At 40.0% G+C, this 20,283-nt stretch overlaps 1 protein-coding gene across 8 annotated transcripts in view; it reads left to right on the top strand.

Moving 5' to 3' along the window:
• CNBP (CCHC-type zinc finger nucleic acid binding protein) overlaps nucleotides 1-10,314 on the top strand; it is a 69,010-nt gene extending 58,696 nt beyond the window's left edge. For 2 of the 8 annotated variants that reach the window (XM_072784928.1, XM_072784927.1), the window contains 4 exons: nucleotides 7,241-7,378; nucleotides 7,477-7,569; nucleotides 7,726-7,924; nucleotides 9,305-10,314. In XM_072784928.1, the coding sequence (XP_072641029.1) occupies nucleotides 7,255-7,378; nucleotides 7,477-7,569; nucleotides 7,726-7,924; nucleotides 9,305-9,422 (534 nt within the window). In that variant the 5' untranslated portion in view covers nucleotides 7,241-7,254 and the 3' untranslated portion in view covers nucleotides 9,423-10,314. Of the gene's footprint in view, nucleotides 1-7,240; nucleotides 7,379-7,476; nucleotides 7,570-7,720; nucleotides 7,925-9,304 lie in introns of all 8 variants that reach the window. The other 6 variants (XM_072784926.1, XM_072784925.1, XM_072784932.1 and 3 more) reach the window with 3 other exon arrangements.
• The last annotated feature ends 9,969 nt before the right edge of the window (nucleotides 10,315-20,283 follow it).

Below are 20,283 nucleotides of genomic sequence, written 5' to 3' on the forward strand. Positions count from 1 at the left end.
GTAAGAGCATAATAATGAGAATTCCGGTAAATTGTGCACCATTTTCATGTTGTAAAAAACTGCTGGAGTAATAAAATGAGAGCTTGTGACCACCCAAAATGCAAGTTGTAAGTAGATGGACTCTATTAATCAGTAGTATGAGAGTGTAGTATAGTGATCAGCTGCAGTGACTCCATAATTACAAATGAGGCTATTAACTAGTGGAATCAGATAGCCAGTGTTTGGATCTGTGGTGACACTCTTAAGTACTTACCACAGAGAAAGTTAAGAAAATCTATCTTGGCTTAAAATTCAGGAAAGCTGTATGGTGGTATACTGTGAATAAGTTTATATATGGCTGTGGATTTTTAAAAAGTTTATCAGTTCTAGTTTCGATTTATCTAAAGAGAACAAAGACTTTTTACATTGAAAACTAATGTGTTTTTCAAAGTCTCAGATCTGGGCAGCCCTGGTGGCACAGCGGTTTAGCGCCGCCTGCAGCCCCGGTTGTGATCCTGGACACCCAGGATCGAGTCCCACGTGGGGCTCTCTGCGTGGAGCCTGCTTGTGTCTCTGTCTGTCTCTCTCTGTGTGTCTCTATGAGTAAATAAATAAAATCTTTAAAAAAATAAATAAAAAAGGAAGTTAAGGAGACTGAAGATCTGAGACTTTTTTTTTTATCAGTAAAATGGGGACAAGAATACATAACTTGCAGGGTTGTAAGGATTATAGATAATACGTTTATTAACCTTTGAGTCATACTAGATAGCTATTAAATTAAATCTCTTTGGGGGGGGGGTAATTATGGCAGGAGCCAGGATAAGAACCCAGAATTGTTCCAGTATTACACTGTGGTCTCCATTATTCTGGTCCGAATGCAAGTAATGTACAGTGTAACTTGCTTCCTTCCCTCCTGTCTGTAGTTTTTTTATTTATCTTAAAACAGTCTGAAGTGTTTTAGGACCATGTTGGAACACTAAACTGATTTATTACAGCATCATGATGAGTAAGTACATTCAGGGGGCAAAATCTCTCCTATGGTCTGGATGTAGTTAGGTCAGCAATGTGGAGGAGTCAGGGATAACCCTAAACTTGAGGGAAATAACTAGAAAAATACAGTAAATACACATTATCTATATTAGGAAAGCCATATAAAACAATAAAGATAGCCAGATCCATATCATAACTTTGTTCCCACGACCCCCTACACTTGCCTGTCACTATTTATTTAAAGCCCTAAAGAGTTAGGGCTTTCTATTCATTGGAACTCCCATTGTTAGTCTTGTCAGTGACCTGTTAAGATTTAAGTGGTTTGGGTGGGGGTGAATGGGTGACGGGCACTGAGGGGGGCACTTGACGGGATGAGCACTGGGTGTTATTCTGTATGTTGGCAAATTGAACACCAATAAAAAATAAATTTATTATTAAAAAAAAGATTTAAGGGGAACCCTGGGTGGCGCAGCGGTTTGGCGCCTGCCTTTGGCCCAGGGCGCGATCCTGGAGACCCAGGATCGAATCCCACATCGGGCTCCCGGTGCATGGAGCCTGCTTCTCCCTCTGCCTGTGTCTCTGCCTCTCTCTCTCTCTCTCTCTCTGTATGACTATCATAAATTAAATAAAAAAAAAATAAAAAAAAATAAAAAAATTTAAGTAGTTTACTGGCTTTGCTCTTAGTATCAAAAAATGTGGAAAAATTACATTGATGAAGACAAGTTAGTATAACCAATAATGTTTTGGTATCAATTCTAGGATTTAATCCTAGATGAGTATAAAATAGACTCTTAATTATATACTGGCCCTCTCAGTAAATTTTCAAGCAGTATCTTGACTGCCTTACTGCTGCCTGGCATGCCCTGTGTTCCTACATTTCTTTGTGTGGTTTGTGTCATGCAAATTTGGTAGACAAAAAATGAAGTGGAAACATACCTGATGTCTGTTGTTGCAAATATGAAATCATTTGGCATTCACCCATTTTTCTTACCTCTTCTCCAGTCCACTCAGGAAGTAGACTTTATGAGATGGGAAACTTGAGTATAAGCAGTTGCCCTCTTCTAAACTTGTTCTGTAGGGATCCCTGGGTGGCGCAGCGGTTTAGCGCCTGCCTTTAGCACAGGGCACGATTCTGGAGACCCGGGATCGAATCCCACGTCAGGCTTCCGGTGCATGGAGCCTGCTTCTCCCTCTGCCTGTGTCTCTGCCTCTCTCTCTCTCTGTGTGACTATCATAAATAAATAAAAATAAAAAAAGAATAATTTAAACTTGTTCTGTAGGCATTGCATGGGGGGGGGGTGTTTCTAATCCACCTGTAAGCAATCTAACTTAATTGGAGTGGAAAGGAAAGAATAAGCAGAAGACATAAGCCCTTAAAGTTTTTTAAGTTGAGCATCTGGTAAGGACAAGACACCTGGTAACAATTCTCATCACAGATCAATTTATCATCCTTTCCTGATAAGGACAGACCTCAAGTGTCTGAGGTAACAGCACAGATGGTTCAGTGGTTAACCCAGGTTTAGCTATTAGGATCCTCAAATCTTTTTACTGTCTGATGATAACATCAGTGTAGATACAGCGATGATTGCTAAAGCAGCAAAAGGAAGAAAATAAATGCTCACCTTCTGCCTGGCAACAGTGGAAAATACAACATTTTGTCTTTTATCTTTATTAGTAAATATGTTTTGTAGCATTCCATAAAATATTAGGTCTGGCAGCCCCGGTGGCGCAGCGATTTCGCCTGGAGACCCGGGATCGAGTCCTGCATCGGGCTCCCTGCATGGAGCCTGCTTCTCCCTCTGCCTGTGTCTCTGCCTCTCTCAATCTCTCTCTCTCTCTCTCTGTTTCTCATGAATAAATAAATAAAATCTTAAAAAAATACATATTAGTGAGGTCTAGTTGATTGTGAATTCTTGGAGTAATAGGATTTTATTAGATAATCCAAAATAAGCATTCTTGAATTTAGATTGATAGTCTATCCTCAATGAGTACATAATTTGGGACGCCTGGGTGGCTCAGCGGTTGAGCGTCTACCCTCAACTCAGGATGTGATCCTGTGGTCCTGGGATCGAGTCTCCCGCATCAGGCTCCCTGCATGGAGCCTCCTCCTCCCTTTGCCTCTCTCCTCTCTCTCTCTGTCTCATGAATAATCTTTAAAAAATGAGTACATAATTTAAAAATATTTTGCCTTTTTTTTTTTTTTTTTTAGATTTTATGAGAGAAAGGGGATAGAAGGGGTAGCGGGAAAGGGGGAACAAACTCCCCACTGAGTGGAGAGTCTGACATGGTACTTGGACCTGATCCCAAGGATGCTAGGATCATGACCTGAGCTGAAGGCAGATGACCAAATCACCTGAGCCACCCTGGTGCCCCTATGTTGTTACTTTATTGTTATCATCGTTTTTAAAGATTTATTTGACCGAGAGCAAGCAAGCACCAGCTGGGGGAGTGGCAGAGGGAGGAGGAGAAGCAGGCTTCTTCTGAAATGGGGGAGCCGGATGCAGGGCTCAATCCTAGGATCCTGGGATCAGACCTGAGCCAAAGGCAGACGCTTAACCAACTGAGCCGCCAGGGGGCCCTCCTACGTTGTTACTTTAATGGTGCAGTAATTCTTGTCATAGCAAGAATTGAGGTGGTGTTAGTACTTAGTCAGATTGGGTTGGGTCTGTACAAGAAACAATTTGTTTCATTCACAAATGACTATTAGCTGCCCCCCCCCCCCCAGCAGTTAAAATACTGAGTATAACTGCTACTGAAAGGATAATTATATGGGGTGTTGTGATGATTGAAAGGTGAATTATTTGGTCTCTGCCTTCAAGGAATATGATAAAAGTCAATATGGTAGTGTCAGACAAATACTAATAAAGAACTATGGGTTTTGAGAGTTCCAGGCTGAGAGATGTGGTCAGATTCTTTTATAAGAGTTGGCATTTGAGTTGGCTGTTGAAGGTTGGAAAACGTTGTGACAGGTGGAGAGGGCGGAGGCAGGACAGTGCGGCAAAATTCCAGCCAGGAGTAGTCATAGGCAGAATCACAGACTCATAATTCTCAGCTGTCTTACCTTACTGCCTCTTCTTTTCTTAGAGATGGCATATAGCTCTCTAAAGATCTTTTAACTAAATACATTTGTATATAAGATGAATATTAGGATGGGAACCTACTTCTAGGATAAGTGGCAGGACTCTAAAACATTGTGGGAATTGGTTGGTTTAATGTTACTGAAGAAATAAATCTATCACAAGGGACTTGGAAAATGTAGATAGAATAGCTAAATGACTGGCTTGGCCCAAGGGGGAGAAGACAATGGAGAAACAGTTCATGAATAATCTACCTGTAGATTAATCAGTTCTTAAGTAGTTCTTTATTTTTTTAAAGATTTTAAAAGAGAGGAAGAGGCAGAGACACAGGCAGAGGGAGAAGCAGGTGCCATGCAGGGAGCCCGACGTGGGACTTGATCTGGGTCTCCAGGATCACGCCCTGGGCTGAAGGCGGCGCCAAACCACTGAGCCACCTGGGCTGCCCCTTAAGTAGTTTTTTAAATTCATATTACTGTGCTGAAAATAAACCCAATTACCTGTTGACTTTATTCCACTGATAAACATGATGATGTGTTATAATGCATTTCTTTTGTACTTTATTAAATAAACAAGGTCCTTTTAAAGCAGCAGTCTAAAGGAAAGATTGCCTAGAACCATCGTTTCTTTAGCTTTGGAATGTATAGGACTGTAGTATTTTGTAAAACATAAGTGTCTTGTTCATATATATGTATGTGTATATAGATATATAATATAATTTAAGATTGAGAGTGTAGAGGGGAGCAAGGAGAGAGAACCTTCAGCAGATGCCCTGATGAATGTGGAGCCTGATGCAGGGCTTCATCTCAACCTGACATCATGCCTCAGCTGAAATCCAGACTTAGCTGCTTAGGGATCCCTGGGTGGCGCAGCGGTTTGGTGCCTGCCTTTGGCCCAGGGCGCGATCCTGGAGACTCAGGATCGAATCCCACATCAGGCTCCCGGTGCATGGAGCCTGTCTCTGCCTCTCTCTCTCTCTCTCTCTCTCTCTCACTCTGACTATCCTAAATTTAAAAAAAAAGACTTAGCTGCTTAACCAACTGAGCTACCCAGGCACCCCTCTTGTTTAAATATTAAGTGATAAACTACTCAGGACTTGTCAGATTGCCTGTATTACTTTGTAAAAAGAAATGATCATTTCTCTGCAAATAACTCATTGACATCAGTAGTTAAATATGCTTAAATTGGTCTGGCTATAAACTAGAGAAGGTGCAAAAGGAAAATGAGGGTGGAGGGGAGGACAAAGTACTATAAACTCTTTTCTGTGATTTTTTTTTTTTTAAGATTTTATTTATTTATCATGAAAGACACAGAGGCAGAATCATAGGCAGAGGGAGAGGTAGGCTCCATGTGGGATTTGATCTCAGAACTCTGGGATCACACCCTGAGCCAACCAGGGGTTCCTCTTTTCTGTGACTTTTTAATTACTTTTTACCCTAACTCTTCTCTCCGGTGGAAACTAGTACTTAATATGATTTAGAAGGCTAATACCAGTAAAAGAAAGCAAATGTAATCTCATTATTTTACAAAAATACATTTTTAATCTTCACTGGCTGTTTTCTTTTTTTCTTCTGACTAGAAATATGCGTTATGCATCTGAAACAACTATTTTTAAAGATTTGTTTGAGAGACAATTGGGGGGAGGGGTAAGAGAGGGAGGAGAGAATCTTAAGCAGACTCCCAGCTGAGCATAGACTCAGATGCAGGTCTTGATCCCAAAACCCGAAAGATCATGACCTGAGTCACCCAGGCACCCTAGAATCTATGGACTCTTGAGTATTCTGTGCAGGTACCTGCCTGTACTTCCCTCATCCCCTTTTTTGGTAATGTGTTTATATGGTAAGTGGCAAGAATTGATAGAAAGATCCCTTTGAAAACTTACTCTGAATCTGATTGCAGAGACTTGGGATAAGTATTGAGTTCTTTTGAATATTTGACAATGGAAACTTTTGAAACTGAACTTTAGCTTAATTTTTAGTTACTAGATTCTCTATAACTTAGTGATGAACCGGTTACTGAAAGGATGATTGGGAGGGGGGCCTTGTCCATTTTACTGTCATTTGAGTTTGGTGCTGTGGTTGATTTGGATAATTCCACTATCCAGTCTTACTCAGTTGAAGCAGTATCTTTTGCTAGATCATAGTGCTTATGGCTTTGAGAAGATAGTTTAAAAAGTTGGTGTGCCATGGCTTGACACTGGAAATAAGGGTAAAAATATTCGGATGTGGAAGTGTGGAAATGTAAAGATTAGATTGTTCTGAGCTAGTTTGTTTTTTAAAAACCACTTTCCTAGGAGTTTCTCCTACAACATTCCATTCTATTCCAGGAATAGTTCCTGTTTATTTTTAGATTGTTACATAAGAAGTGTAAAATTCATTTACTTATTGGGAGATTTGCCCCCCTCCCCCATTTTTAAATAATACCCAATAAAGGAATCTATTGTGAAGTTCCAAGTAGCCTTGTTTTAAATGTAAAAATTACAGGAAAATTTAGAGAATAAAAGAAAAAAATGGTCCTGGTGCTTTAGATACTATTAGCACTTTGGTGTGTCCTTTTGTTTTTCTAATATTTTTTGCCATACGGTATTCTCTAGAGAAAATTTTTATCTGCATTTCTTATAATATACCTGCTGTAAAGAGTGTGCAAACAAGTGTTGTAGTATAGCTAGACACTGTTGGATTTAAAGTTAGAAATAGTTTCTCTTTACCTACCCCTCACTTTTAGAGTCCATACTACAGCTGTGTTGTTTTGAGCTATTTCCGATTTTATGACCATTAAATAACTTCAGTTGCCCAAAATAAAGTTTACTGGCTTGTAACCATGAAAATAGTCTACAAATTAGACCTTGAGTGATATGTTACTATTTCTAATAATGGATGTGCATTAATCCTTTAAATTCTACCACCCCATTATAACTGAATTAACATTTGTATTAATCTGTATATCCATAGTCTTAATGGTTTTTAAAAAATCACAAATTGTATCAAAATACATGTTTTACATTTTTTTTCACTTCTAATATATTTCTTAATAGTTATGTAAGCCTACAAGTACATAGTTGTGTGGCTATTTTTCTAAGCAAGGTATATGCTAAGCTTCATCCCCCAGAATAATTATCTAAAAATACACTAAAAGGGCAATAAAAAGCTAAAAGTAATTTCAATTAGTTTAACATTGTCATTTTTAATATTTCGAAGATCTAACTGCAGCCATGAGCAGCAATGAGTGTTTCAAGTGTGGACGATCTGGCCATTGGGCCCGGGAATGCCCTACTGGTGGAGGCCGTGGTCGTGGAATGAGAAGCCGTGGCAGAGGTGGTTTTACCTCGGATAGAGGTATTTTTGTCGAATAAAAAATTTTGAAGTGCTTCAGTATCTATTAGTGTCAAGACTGGTCTAATTAGCCAAATTCTTTTTGTTTCTGCCCAAAATAGGTTTCCAGTTTGTTTCCTCATCTCTTCCAGACATCTGTTATCGCTGTGGTGAGTCTGGTCATCTTGCCAAGGATTGTGATCTTCAAGAGGATGGTAAGTATTTAACACTTCATTTTCATACCCTTCTAGAACTTGGAGAGGTGAGCCTGTGCTACTGCTGCACATAGCATTGGAAAAGACTTTTTAAAACAAAGAACGTTTTGTAAAGGTTTTATAGTCTTGGTCTGCTTCTTTTCCTTATTGTTGAAGCCTGCTATAACTGCGGTAGAGGTGGCCACATCGCCAAGGACTGCAAGGAGCCCAAGAGAGAGCGGGAGCAATGCTGCTACAACTGTGGCAAACCAGGCCATCTGGCTCGTGACTGTGACCATGCTGATGAGCAGAAGTGCTATTCTTGTGGAGAATTTGGACACATTCAAAAAGACTGCACCAAAGTGAAGTGCTATAGGTAAGTTGTTAGGGTGTTGGCTGGAGGAAGGCTCATGGCAGAGATTATTTTAGAGGTGAATTAGCTATAAATGGACTTTGTGGACCAGTATTCAGTGGAAGTTCGTTTTGACCAGATGATACTGATTTTCAGCATATATAACCAGCAGTTTGTCTATACATCAGTTACTATTTTGCCAGTCATGGTTTGTGGCTTATGACAGCTGAAAAACTTACACAGCTTTGGAATTTTTAATATTTTATTTTTATTTATTTATTTTTTTATGATAGTCACAGAGAGAGAGAGAGAGAGGCAGAGACACAGGCAGAGGGAGAAGCAGGCTCCATGCACCAGGAGCCCGACGTGGGATTCGATCCCGGGTCTCCAGGATCGCGCCCTGGGCCAAAGGCAGGCGCCAAACCACTGCGCCACCCAGGGATCCCGAATTTTTAATATTTTAAAAATAAGAATGTTAATGCTGTACTTCGGAGTTTTCAGAGACATTGTAGAAAACTATAAATAATTCACATATACAAATTTTTTGTCCTACAACCTGAAATCCTTGTGGATGTGACATAAGATAAAATGTACATATTTAAGCTGTAAAATTTGGTAAATACCAGTGAAATCTTAAGGATTAATTTGTATAAAGGTACAACATCTTGGGGCGCCTGGCTGACTCAGTCAGCAGAGAGTGCGACCCTTGATCTCAGGGACGTGATTTTGAGCCTCATGCTGAGGGTAGGGATTACTTAAAATAAAACTTAAGAAAGATTCCTGGGTGGCTCAGCGGTTAAGCATCTGCCTTCGGCTCAGGGCATGATCCTGGAGTCCCAGGGTTGAGTCCCACATCGGACTCCCTGCATGGAGCCTGCTTCTCCCTCTTCCTGTGTCTCATGAATAAATAAATTAAAAAAAAAAAAAAACTTAAAGAGAAAGGTATGTATTGGCCAATGTTATTAGTGTTTGCAGTGGGAGGGAGAGAGAATCTAAAGCAGGTTCCATACCCAGTACAAAAGTGGGTCTGGATTGCAGGGCTCCATCTCATGACCCTGAGATCATGACCTGAGCCAGAATCAGGAGTTGGCTGCTACACTGAGCCACCCAGGAGCCCCTATTTTTAGTGTTTTGATGTTAGTGGATCTCTTGGGGTAAAAATTTTAATTTTATGGCTTAGTCTGCACAATTGAGTACTTTGTTACTTAATTCCTCCTTCCTGCTCTTAGTGGAGGGGTTAATGAGACTGTCCTGAGGGGAAAAAAGCATTGCTTCACTGATCATTGCATTTGTTACCCAGTTACTACTGTTTCTACAGTTACTATTGTTTCAGTGCGGCTTTATGTTTTCTGGGGACATTGTGAAAACTCACTGTCCCTCTTTCTTTTTTTTTTTTTTTTTTAGGTGTGGTGAAACTGGTCACGTAGCCATCAATTGCAGCAAGACAAGTGAAGTCAACTGTTACCGCTGTGGCGAGTCAGGGCACCTTGCACGGGAATGCACGATTGAAGCCACAGCTTAATTATTTTCCTTTGTCGCCCCTCCTTTTTCTGATTGATGGTTGTATTATTTTCTCTGAATCCTCTTCACTGGCCAAAGGTTGGCAGATAGAGGCTACTCCCAGGCCAGTGAGCTTTACTTGCCGTGTAAAAGGAGGAAAGGGGTGGAAAAAAAAAAAACCGACTTTCTGCATTTAACTACAAAAAAAAAAAAGTTTATGTTTAGTTTGGTAGAGGTGTTATGTATAATGCTTTGTTAAAGAACCCCCTTTCCGCGCCACTGGTGAATAGGGATTGATGAATGGGAAGAGTTGAGTCAGACCAGTAAGCCCGTTCTGGGTTTCTTGGATATGTTCCCATGTAGGAGGTAAAACCAATTCTGGAAGTATTTATGAGCTTCCATAAACAACTTTAATTTTAGCATAATGATGGCCTTGGATTGTCTGACCTCAGTAGCTATTAAATAACATCAAGTAACATCTGTATCAGGCCCTACATAGAACATACAGTTGAGTGGGAGTAAACAAAATAAAAAGATGTGTGTTAATGGCTGTGCGAGAAAAATCGGGATAAAGGCCTAAACAGGAACAACTTCACAGCGTTGATGCTGGATATGCATAAGGTGATGGCAAAGGTTTAGAACACATTTTTTTCAAAGTCTAAATCTAAAACCCAGAGTAAACATCTATGCTCAGAGTTAGCATAATTTGGAGTTATTCAGGAATTGCAGAGAAATGCATTTTCACAGAAATCAAGATGTTATTTTTGTATACTATATCACTTAGACAACTGTGTTTCATTTGCTGTAATCAGTTTTTAAAAGTCAGATGGAAAAAGCAACTGAAGTCCTAGAAAATAGAAATGTAATTTTAAACTATCCAATAAAGCTGGAGGAGGAAGGGGAGTTTGACTAAAGTTCTTTTTGTTTGTTTCAAATTTTCATTAATGTATATAGTGCAAAATGCCATATTAAAGAGGGGAATGTGGAGGACTAAAAGCTGACAGTTTGGACTTTTCTTTATGTACTAACTCAGTCATGTCTTCAGTAATGTAAAATAGCTATTTTAAGGAAGCATAGCCATTAGATACTTTGGTGTCCCATTTTGCAGGGATACAAAAAATTTAAGTCTCTTTGTAACCCATTATAATGCTGCCCTTTAGCTCTGTGTTCATTCTTGATTGCCATTATTATATTTTAGCATTTAATATTTTTCTTGGGCTTCACAAGGTTCTGAGATGTTAGATTGCGTGTTTTTCCAGGATTTGTTCTGAAGTCGGGATGGAACTTAGAAATCACTTGGATTAATGAATGAATTCACTTTATTCATGAGTTAGTGGAAACTTGCTTGAAAAATGTACAGCTACCTAGGGTCTAGAACCTACTTCAAGAATCCCTCCCACCCTATGTCCTCTTTTTTTGACACCCCACCCCCCCATACTCACTCTATAGTTAGTGGCTATGCTTTCCTGACTTAGTTTAATTTTTTTGTACCTTTTCACTGCCATGTGATTCATTCACATCGGATATACTGGGTTTTTCATCCTTATGTAGTCTGGTCAATTTGTGATCTATACCATTGCAGGGTTAAGACGTTGGTGTCTCAACTGTGCTGTGCCAATTCCTACTTTGTCAATTCTTTTTTTAAGGAAAGGTTTTCTTCTTCTTTTTTTTTTTTTTTTAAGATTTTAAATTTATTTATTCATGAGAGAGACAGAAAAAGAGAAGCAGAGACCCAGGCAGAGGGAGAAGCAGGCTCCCTATAGGGAGCCCGATGTGGAACCCGATCCCAGTACTCCAAGATCACGCCCTGAGTCAAAGACAGACGTGCTCAACCGCTGACCCACCCAGACATCCCTACTTTGTCAAATTAATAGTGAAAAGCAGGCAAAAAAAAAAAAAAAAGGTGTGAGGTCATAAAATGTTCTTTTTCCTCATGAATACTTGTTAACAAGTTCCTTTATCATTTGATATTTGTATTAAGCAAATGGTATGTGTCAGATGTTAACTAAGCATGTTAAATATCTTGATAATTTTGTTTCTCCTATAAATACAAAACAGCATAAGAGAAGACCTATTTTCAAAGGCATCACTGTTAAATGTAGTCAGATTCAGGTTTGGGGGTAGCGTACATGTGGTTATTTTCCCCCAAGGTTTCCAGCCTCAACTTGGAAAACCTAATGAGTGAGATATTTAGAACTGCTTTGCTTCACACAACTGTTCCTTGTGCTGCATTTGTAGTACCTAACAGCCTTTTGTTTCAAGCCCTTTGATACACATAACTGAGAGCCTATTCACAGGCCACATAAGTGTTCTTTCATAAGGTTGCATTTGATTGTATTGACCTTGATTACTGAGCAAGTACAACGTGAAAATATGTGTATTCTAGGGAATTCAGGCTAATTGCTGAGAGCCAGTGAGCAGTTACTGTGGCAATTTTTTTTTTTTTTAAGATTTATTTTTTTATTGGAGTGGGGCAGAAGGAGAGAATCCTCAAAGAGATTCCCTGTTAAGTGTGTTGCTTGATGCTGGGCTTAATCCCAGGACCTTGAGATCATGACTTGACCTGAAAGAGTCAGATGCCCAGCCAACTGAGCCACCCAAGTGCCCCGTTAAGACTTGGTTTTAAGCAAATTTTCAAAAATTTTTCAGATAGTAAGTAGCATTGCCTTGATAGGTGAATGGTTCTGTCAAAAGTGAGGTTTGTTTGGGGTTTAGCAGCTTTCAGCTTTGGGTAAGAAACCAATCCCATGTTTCTGTGATATCTGCTAAGATTCCTGTCCCTGCAAGCTAGATAAATGGGCAAGTATTTCTCTTGTGACAAGGATTGAGGGGATGATGAAAAGGTGAATGGAGGTGCTACAATGAATTTTGCATTGTCAACAAATTTTCATCTTTGCATCCTTGTTAAGTTTTGCTGCCTTTTTGCGTACTTTAGCTGTTTCTCCTCAGCCTCTTAAAGCTGCTTCATCAGTGACTTGAATGGGTCAGATGGAGTTCTTGCCTGCAAACTTATTTTGAAAAATTCCATAAAGAACAGTTAAGAGAGGGACACCTGGGTAGCTCAGGGGTTGGGCACCTGCCTTCAGCTCAGGTCATGATCCCGGGATCCAGGATCGAGTCCCACATCAGGCTCCCTGTGAGGAGCCTGCTTCCCCCTCTGCCTGTGTCTGCCCCTCTCTCTGTCTCTCATAAATAATCTTTTTAAAAAGATAAAAAGAATAGTTAGAACGATCTATACATTGAGGGGTGCTTGGCTGGCTCAGAGCATGCGACTGTTGATCTTGTGGTCCTGAGTTCAAAACCCCACATTGGGCTTAGAACTTATGTTTATTTTATTTTATTTTTTTTAAGATTTTATTTATTCATGAGAGACACAGAGGGAGAGAGAGAGGCAGGCAGGATCCTGGTGTGGGACTCATCTCAGATCCAGAGCCGAAGGCGGACACTCAACCACTGAGCCACCCAGGCATCCCAGAGCTTATGTTTAAAAACAAAAATAGTACAGTGAACACTTGAGTGTATTCTCCACCTAACAGCAAACGTTTGTTACTGAGCCATTTGAAAATAAGTTGTAGACCTGAAGTGGCAAAAGCATCTTCATTTTTGTATGCATGTCCTAAGAATTAAGATACCAGGATCACAATCTATTATCATACTTAGAAAATTTTACCTAATTTCCTTAGTACCATCTGATACCTAACGTAATATTCAAGTAGTGACTAGAATAGAATATTACAATTCTACTGAATTGTACCAAAATTTTAACATTGCCCAGTTTTCCAAACTGGTATCCAGCCAGGGTTTGTCATTGCATTTGGGGTATAGGTTTCCTTGGTCTCTCTTAACCTAAAACTTCCCCACTTTCCCCCTCATAACATTGATTTTTTTTTTTTTTTTAAGTGCCCAGAGCAGTTTTTTTGAATGTCCTATATTTACTGATTGTTTTTTCTTCCTGATGTTCACTTACTTCCTGGTCTAGAGGCCTGATTATTAGGTTCCCCTTGAGCTTGTTTTCATCAGTTTTTTTTTTTTTTTTAAGATTTTATTTATTTATTCATGAGAGACCTAGAGAGAGAGGCAGAGACACAGGCAGAGGGAGAAGCAGGTTCCATGCAGGGAGCCCGATGTGGGACTTGATCCTGGGACTCCAGAATCATGCCCTGGGCCGAAGGCAGGCACTAACTCGCTGAGCCACCCAGGGATTCCCGTCAGTTTTATTTTTGATACAGAACTTGATCATTTAAGACAATTTTGTATTTTCATTGTAGTTACAGGTATTTCCCTTGAAAAATTTAGTAAGTCAGTCTCCACTCCCAGTATCCACTTAATGCTTTTTTTTTTTTTTCCACTTAATGCTTTTAGCATTTATTGTTCCTTGTGTAGCTGTTGCTTTGGGTTCTTAAATTTGTTAGCAATAGCTGAGGATGTAGAATGTAATTCCACTGGTTTCAGCAAAGCCAGGTTATAGCTAGAGTGGTAACAGTGTATCCCTAAGCATAGGTTCTTTATAAATGTTTCACTAAAAACACATGAGAAAAATTGGTTTTCTTGATATAGTTAGATTTCTGCTGAAGTTGTGGGAAAACTTAGAAAACAAACATATATAGTCCTTTGAAAGATTGTAGGTTATAGGTTGGAAGATTGTAGCTTTTGCACTAGAGTTATTTTGATTTTTTTTAATACGTTCGGGAAAACTTTTTAAGAGCAATTCTAGAGTTTGGGGTCAGACACTGGTTTTCTAAGAGGAGAGCATGAAACATTTTCTTTGGCAAGTGTAGTGGCTGGAGGGAGGTAGAAAGCTTACATTTTTTTAAAATTCCTAATGAATTATTTATTTATTTATGATAGTCACACAGAGAGAGAGAGAAGCAGAGACACAGGCAGAGGGAGAAGCAGGCTCCATGCACCGGGAGCCTGACGTGGGATTCCATCCCGGGTCTCCAGGATCGCGCCCTGGGCCAAAGGCAGGCGCTAAACCACTGCGCCACACAGGGATCCCCGAAAGCTTACATTATTGACATTCAAATTGAGGTGTGCTGGGGTGGGGTGGCTCAATTGGTTAAGCATCTGACTCGATTTCAGCTCAGGTCATGATCTTAGGGTTGTGAGATTGAGCCCTTCCTCATCCTCTGCACTGGGTGTGGAGCCTGCCTAAGTTCTCTCCCTCTTCCTTTGCCCCATCCCACCCTGCTTGTGCAGACACACAGAAGCACATGCGCTCACTTTCAAACATTCAAATTGAACATTCCATCTAACTTTGATACACATGGCAAAGCTATAGTATCAAGTACTATTTTAAAATGTTAATTTCAGGGGATCCCTGGTGGCTCAGTGGTTTAGCACCTGCCTTTGGTCCAGGGCGCGATCCTGGAGTCCCAGGATTGAGTCCCGCGTCGGACTCCCGGCATGGAGCCTGCTTTTCCCTCTGCCTCTCTCTCTATGTCTATTATGAATAAATAAATAAAATCTTTAAAAAATGTTAATTTCAGGGGTCTGTGTATTCTTGCTTTGAAACTTCATTAAATATTTAGCGTGAACCAAGTGGAAGGGGGAGAGAGGGAGAATCTCAGACTCCTCCCTGAGCAGGGAGCTGGACAAGCGGCTCAATCCCAGGATCCCAGGATCCCAGGATCACAACTTGAGCCACCCAGTATCCCCTGCCCCCGGTCTCTTATTTTCTATTTTGGATGTGTTTGCCCTAATATGTAACAGTATTTGTTATGATAATCTAAGTTAAACTTCCATGATATTGAAAATTCTTTAAAAAGGTTTGGGGCATGTTTTTGTGGTGGACTCTGGTATGTCATAGTAAGCATTAGATAATGCATTTCCTGTGTGTAACCTAAAGTATTGGGGGCTCCTGTTGTGAGTCTTCTGTGCTTGATGTGAAAAGCAAGTAACTGCTGAAGCAGTGGAGAAGCATGAATCTTATTAGCAACAGCCTCATGGCTAACCTTTAGAATTAGACATTTAGGCATTTGGCTTTAATTTGGGTGGGTCTGAGCTATCAGTATTTTTAAGCTTCCAGATGATTTTCGGGTACCACTGGATTGAAAACCATTGGTGTAAGTAACCGAAGGTCATAGCCACAGTGGTGCTGTTGGAATTTGAAAACACAGTACTGTGCTTATGTTAAGATAGTGGTTTACATGTAATTATACTTTTTTGCTTTAGGATGGAAAGAACATTCATTATGCATAAACTGCTTCGTATCCATCTATATTCAACCCCACAACAAATCTTTACATGGAACTTAGGTGTTATCTGTAATCTTACAGTAAATTTTTTTTTTTTGAGATTTTATTTGATAGCACAAGCAGGAGGAGCGGCAGAGGGAAAGGGAGAAGAAGCAGGCTCCCGGCTTAGGACCCAATGTGGGGCTCCATCCCAGGACTTGAGGATCATGACCTGAGCCAAAGGCAGATTAGATGCTTAACCAACTGAGCTATCCAGGCGCCCCTTATTAAATATGTTGATAGCAAGCTATATGGTATCTTACCTCCTAAGGTTGCTGGTACATATCTGCATGCAAGGATAGTGATAGTGTTTTCTTAAAAATAACAAGGCTAAAAAAAAAAAAAAAGCCTATCTTTTTTGACTTTTACTTGGATTTTGCTTCTAAAAACATCCTTTCTTAAATGGGTCTGAGGAGATGAAGGTAATTCTGTTTAGTGTGGGTACATTTTAGTCTTGATTGTTCCTGGTCTTTTTTCTTCCTGCAATTGTGGTTCTTGGTTTTCGGCATTGAATTTTTCATTGAAGTTACTTTGCAGCATGGCCCACCAACTAGGGCCTGGGGCTTAACTACTCTTGTCTCCCCAGATAGCATTGCTAGGTGACCAAACTTAGGCAAAAATAATTTGGTGGCAGATAGTTCATTACTCAGCGAATTTTTTCGCTTGACTGAGATGGACTTGTTTCAGAAGTATGGCTGCTTCATTGCTTTGCCTTTACAGAGTAACCATCCTTTTCCCTTAGGTTCATTTCAAGTATTCTTAGTTGCAATTAGCTTACCCTCTTGTGCCCCCAATAATGAAGGTCACTGGAGAAGATTTATTACAATGGGACCTCTACTTAAATTGGATGCAAGTGTTCTAGAACCGGGGACCCCATTCTCCTGGGGAACTGCATCCAGTCCTTCTGCCTACTACATTTGTACTTCCTGGGTCAGGCCACAGAGATTCATCCAAATGGCACTTGATGCTTAGCTGACACACCTGCCATTTATGAAGCAGCCTTATTACATACTGGGAGCTCTTAGCCTTCTAATCAAGAATTGATTATACCTGGTTGAATGGTTCAAAGTCAGAAGATCTGGGGCTGGTTTAGGTATAAAGCTCCTTAGAGGAATGGGCATTCATTCAGTGCTTGCAAGTATTTTTAATTTGGAAAATTAGAAACTATATTTGCAAATTATGTGGTGTAAGAGATGAGGTGACACTCTTCTGCAGGCTATGGCCGTTTGCTTGTCTGCTAATGTTTTTGGATGATAGTTTCCACATGGAATCTGAACAGGTATGTTAAGAGGTCAGAGCTTATAGTCACAGATCTTTTTTTTTTTTTTTCCTAAGTAGGACAAAAATTTAGAGGCAAGATTTTTGTTTTTTAGATTTGTAACCATACAGCTGAGGGCTGAAGCAGAAGCAAAAACTCACTTGTCATGGATTTTTCAACCTTTGCTGATTCTCTATGGTGAATCGAGGAAAAAGCCAATTCACTCTAGTGGTTTTTGTGCCAGTTTTCAGAATTAGATCACAATTATCCTAGTTACCAAGTTTATGTCGACTTTACAAAATTGCTCCATTAGGTTTGTGAATCAGATAAAATGCCTTGGAATATTTGCAAAATGATAAGTGATAATGTACAGAGGAAACACGAATTTCCATTTGGTTTCATTTTAATTTTTGCTGGTTGGTTTGTTGGATCAGGATCCAAATACTCCATATACATTGCATTTGGTAATGTCTCTTAAATCTGTGAGCATTGCCTGTCCTTTTTGGGAAAAAAAAAAAATTGAATTCCTAATGACCTGCATTTGGCTGATTGTATACCTTTAGTATTGTTTAATATGGTTTTATCTCCCAGAATTTAGTGGTAGTCAGGTCTAGGAGCTTGATTATATTTAAAATTTTTTTAGGCTAGATATATCATGCAGGGTGCCGTGTACTTCCTGTTGGATTATATCAGGAAGTACATGTCATATTGCCTTAACTTATGGTGATATTAAGCTGGATTAGTAGATTCAGGTGACTTCAATGTTTTCTATGTTATAAAGTCTTCTATCAGCCTTGCACCACATGGTTTTAACAGCCATGGATGATACATATACTCCACTAATACTTCAGTCATAAAGAACAATTATTGAAGGTGCCTGGGTGTCTCAGTGGTAAAAAAGCAAGCAAGCCCAGGATAGAATACCCCAGAAATTAATGTGTGTGACTTCTAAAAGCTGGCCAAGTTACCTTGCACTTTGTCACCCAAGGTATATTGGTACTGCAGTACCTGGGCCTTAAACCTGATTTTAGCTGCAGGGCTTTGCACATTTTTGAGATCGTGGCATCATGCAACCAGTATGGGCTGCGGTGTCAGACTTCACTGGAATCTGCTCCAAGTCAGTTTTTAGTTTATATTTGAAACAGCTTGCTCTAAACTCCAGTTTCCTCATCTGTAAAGTGAAAAAAAAAAAGTATTTTGCAAGATCACTAAGAGAAATTTCATGAGACATCATTCATAAAGGGTGTACCACTTATGGAATAATAAATGGTACTTACTGTTTTATGCAAACTCCTACAGTACCACCATCTGGTTTGTATGCTACCTGGGAAGAATACTTCTTAGTATGTTTGGCAAGTCTCAAGGCCTGGTTGAACCAGTTCAGGGACATCTTAAATGCATGCCAATGACTCCAGAGCCTTGGAAGGCAGTAGATGGTGATATGAATGAAGCTGGTATGTTGGGAGATGGAGGAGGTGGTGCCATAGAGAACTGCTAAGGAGCTCATGTCCCTCAGGACAAAAAAAATAAGAGACAGAGAGGCAGACTCCCTGTCAGGAGCCTGATATGGGACTTCATCCCAGGGTCCTGGGATCATGCCCTGAGCCACACATCCCTACTTGGCTCCTCTTGATTAAGAGATTCGCTAATGCTTTGTTGCATGGAGGAGCAGCCTGCTATTTTTTGTGTAATGCCTACTCTGTTAAACCTGAGGAAGATTTTGAAAATCAGTTTTTCTTATGCACTTAGGTCTTGATTCTAAATTTGTTCTAAATTTAAATTTTTTATTTTTATTTATTTACTTTTAAAGATTTATTTATTCAGAGAGAGAGAGAGGGGCAGAGACACAGGCAGAGGGAGAAGCAGGCTCCATGCCAGGAGCCTGACGTGGGACTCGATCCTGGTCTCCAGGATCACACCCCAGGTTGCAGGTGGCGCTAAACCGCTGCGCCACCGGGGCTGCCCTAAATTTAAATTTTTTTAAAGGTTTTATTTATTCATGAGGGACAGAGAGAGAGAGAGAGAGAGAGAGAGAGGCAGAGACACAGGCAGAGGGAGAAGCAGGCTCCATGCAGAGAGCCTGACGTGGGACTCGATCCCGGAACTCCAGGATCACACCCTGGGCTGAAGGCGCTAAACCGCTGAGCCACCTGGGCTGCCCTAAATTTAAGTTTTGATTAGAAATTTAATTTGGCTTTGAGAATTTGAAACACAAACACTACCGATATAATAGTTTAAAGTTTTATTGATGACTTTAAATTTTTTTCTACTTTGGTGATGTTTCAATCCTGTAACTTCCTAAGGATTTTAATAAATTTTTAAAAGTTTAACCTCTACACCTTACATGGGGCTCGAACTCCTGACCCCAAGATCAGGTTGCACACTCCTTGGACTGAGCCAGCGAGGCACCCCAAGATTTTATTTTATTTTTTTTAATGCTTTTTATTTGAGAGCATGAGGGGGTGTAGGAGTAGAGATAAAGGGAGAAGCAGACTCGCCACTGAGCAGGGAGCCTGAATCCGGCCTGGATCTCAGGACCCTGGGGATCATGACCTAAGCCAAAGGCACACACTTAACTGAGCCACCCAGGCTCCCACCCCACGGTTTTGTAATTCTATATTATAACATTTTTATACTTGTTCTTGAGTATAAACACTCAGATCCAAAAGAAAAAAAAGGATGTCTTCTCATCTTAGGTTATCAGCATGGGAGTTTCTGGTATTGTGGGCTAGTTAACCCTAGGTTAAGTCATACAAGCCCAAAGGTGATTAAGATCTGAGATACCGCAATGAGGTTGAATCCTCTTTTGCAGGTTTCTTAGTATTTTTTTTAAATTATTTATGATAGAGAGAGAGAGGCAGAGACACAGGCAGAGGGAGAAGCAGGCTCCATGCACCGGGAGCCCGACGTAGGATTCGATCCCAGGTCTCCAGGATCACGCCCTGGGCCAAAGGCAGGCGCCAACCCGCTGCGCCACCCAGGGATCCCCTCTTAGTATGGTTATATACGGCAGGTTTCCCAGTCCCTATCTTTCAAGCATATTTTAAAATGTTTAAAAAAACTAAATAAAAATTGACCTTTTTTTTTTCTAAAAACAAAGTGTCCTTGAACTATTTATTAGGCCACAGGTGTTGATCAGACCTTTTTGCTCTTTGTATAGTTTACAAATTTTCTGGATTGTTTAGCTGCTTTAGCATTTAACATTTTTATTCAATTCTTCACAGGTGAAAAGTACACCTATGAAGAGTACATCTATATAATAAGTACTTTCTATATAGTAAGTTCCCTCAATAGAACTTCTTCATGTTCATATTTTTGCAACTAGTTTTTGTACAGTTTTAACTTTTTTTTTAGAAAAATTATGAACTCATGGGCTTTTACAAATTGCA

This window comes from Canis lupus, chromosome 19 (assembly GCF_048164855.1).
Source record: "Canis lupus baileyi chromosome 19, mCanLup2.hap1, whole genome shotgun sequence".
In the NCBI taxonomy this organism is placed as follows: Eukaryota; Metazoa; Chordata; class Mammalia; order Carnivora; family Canidae; genus Canis; species Canis lupus.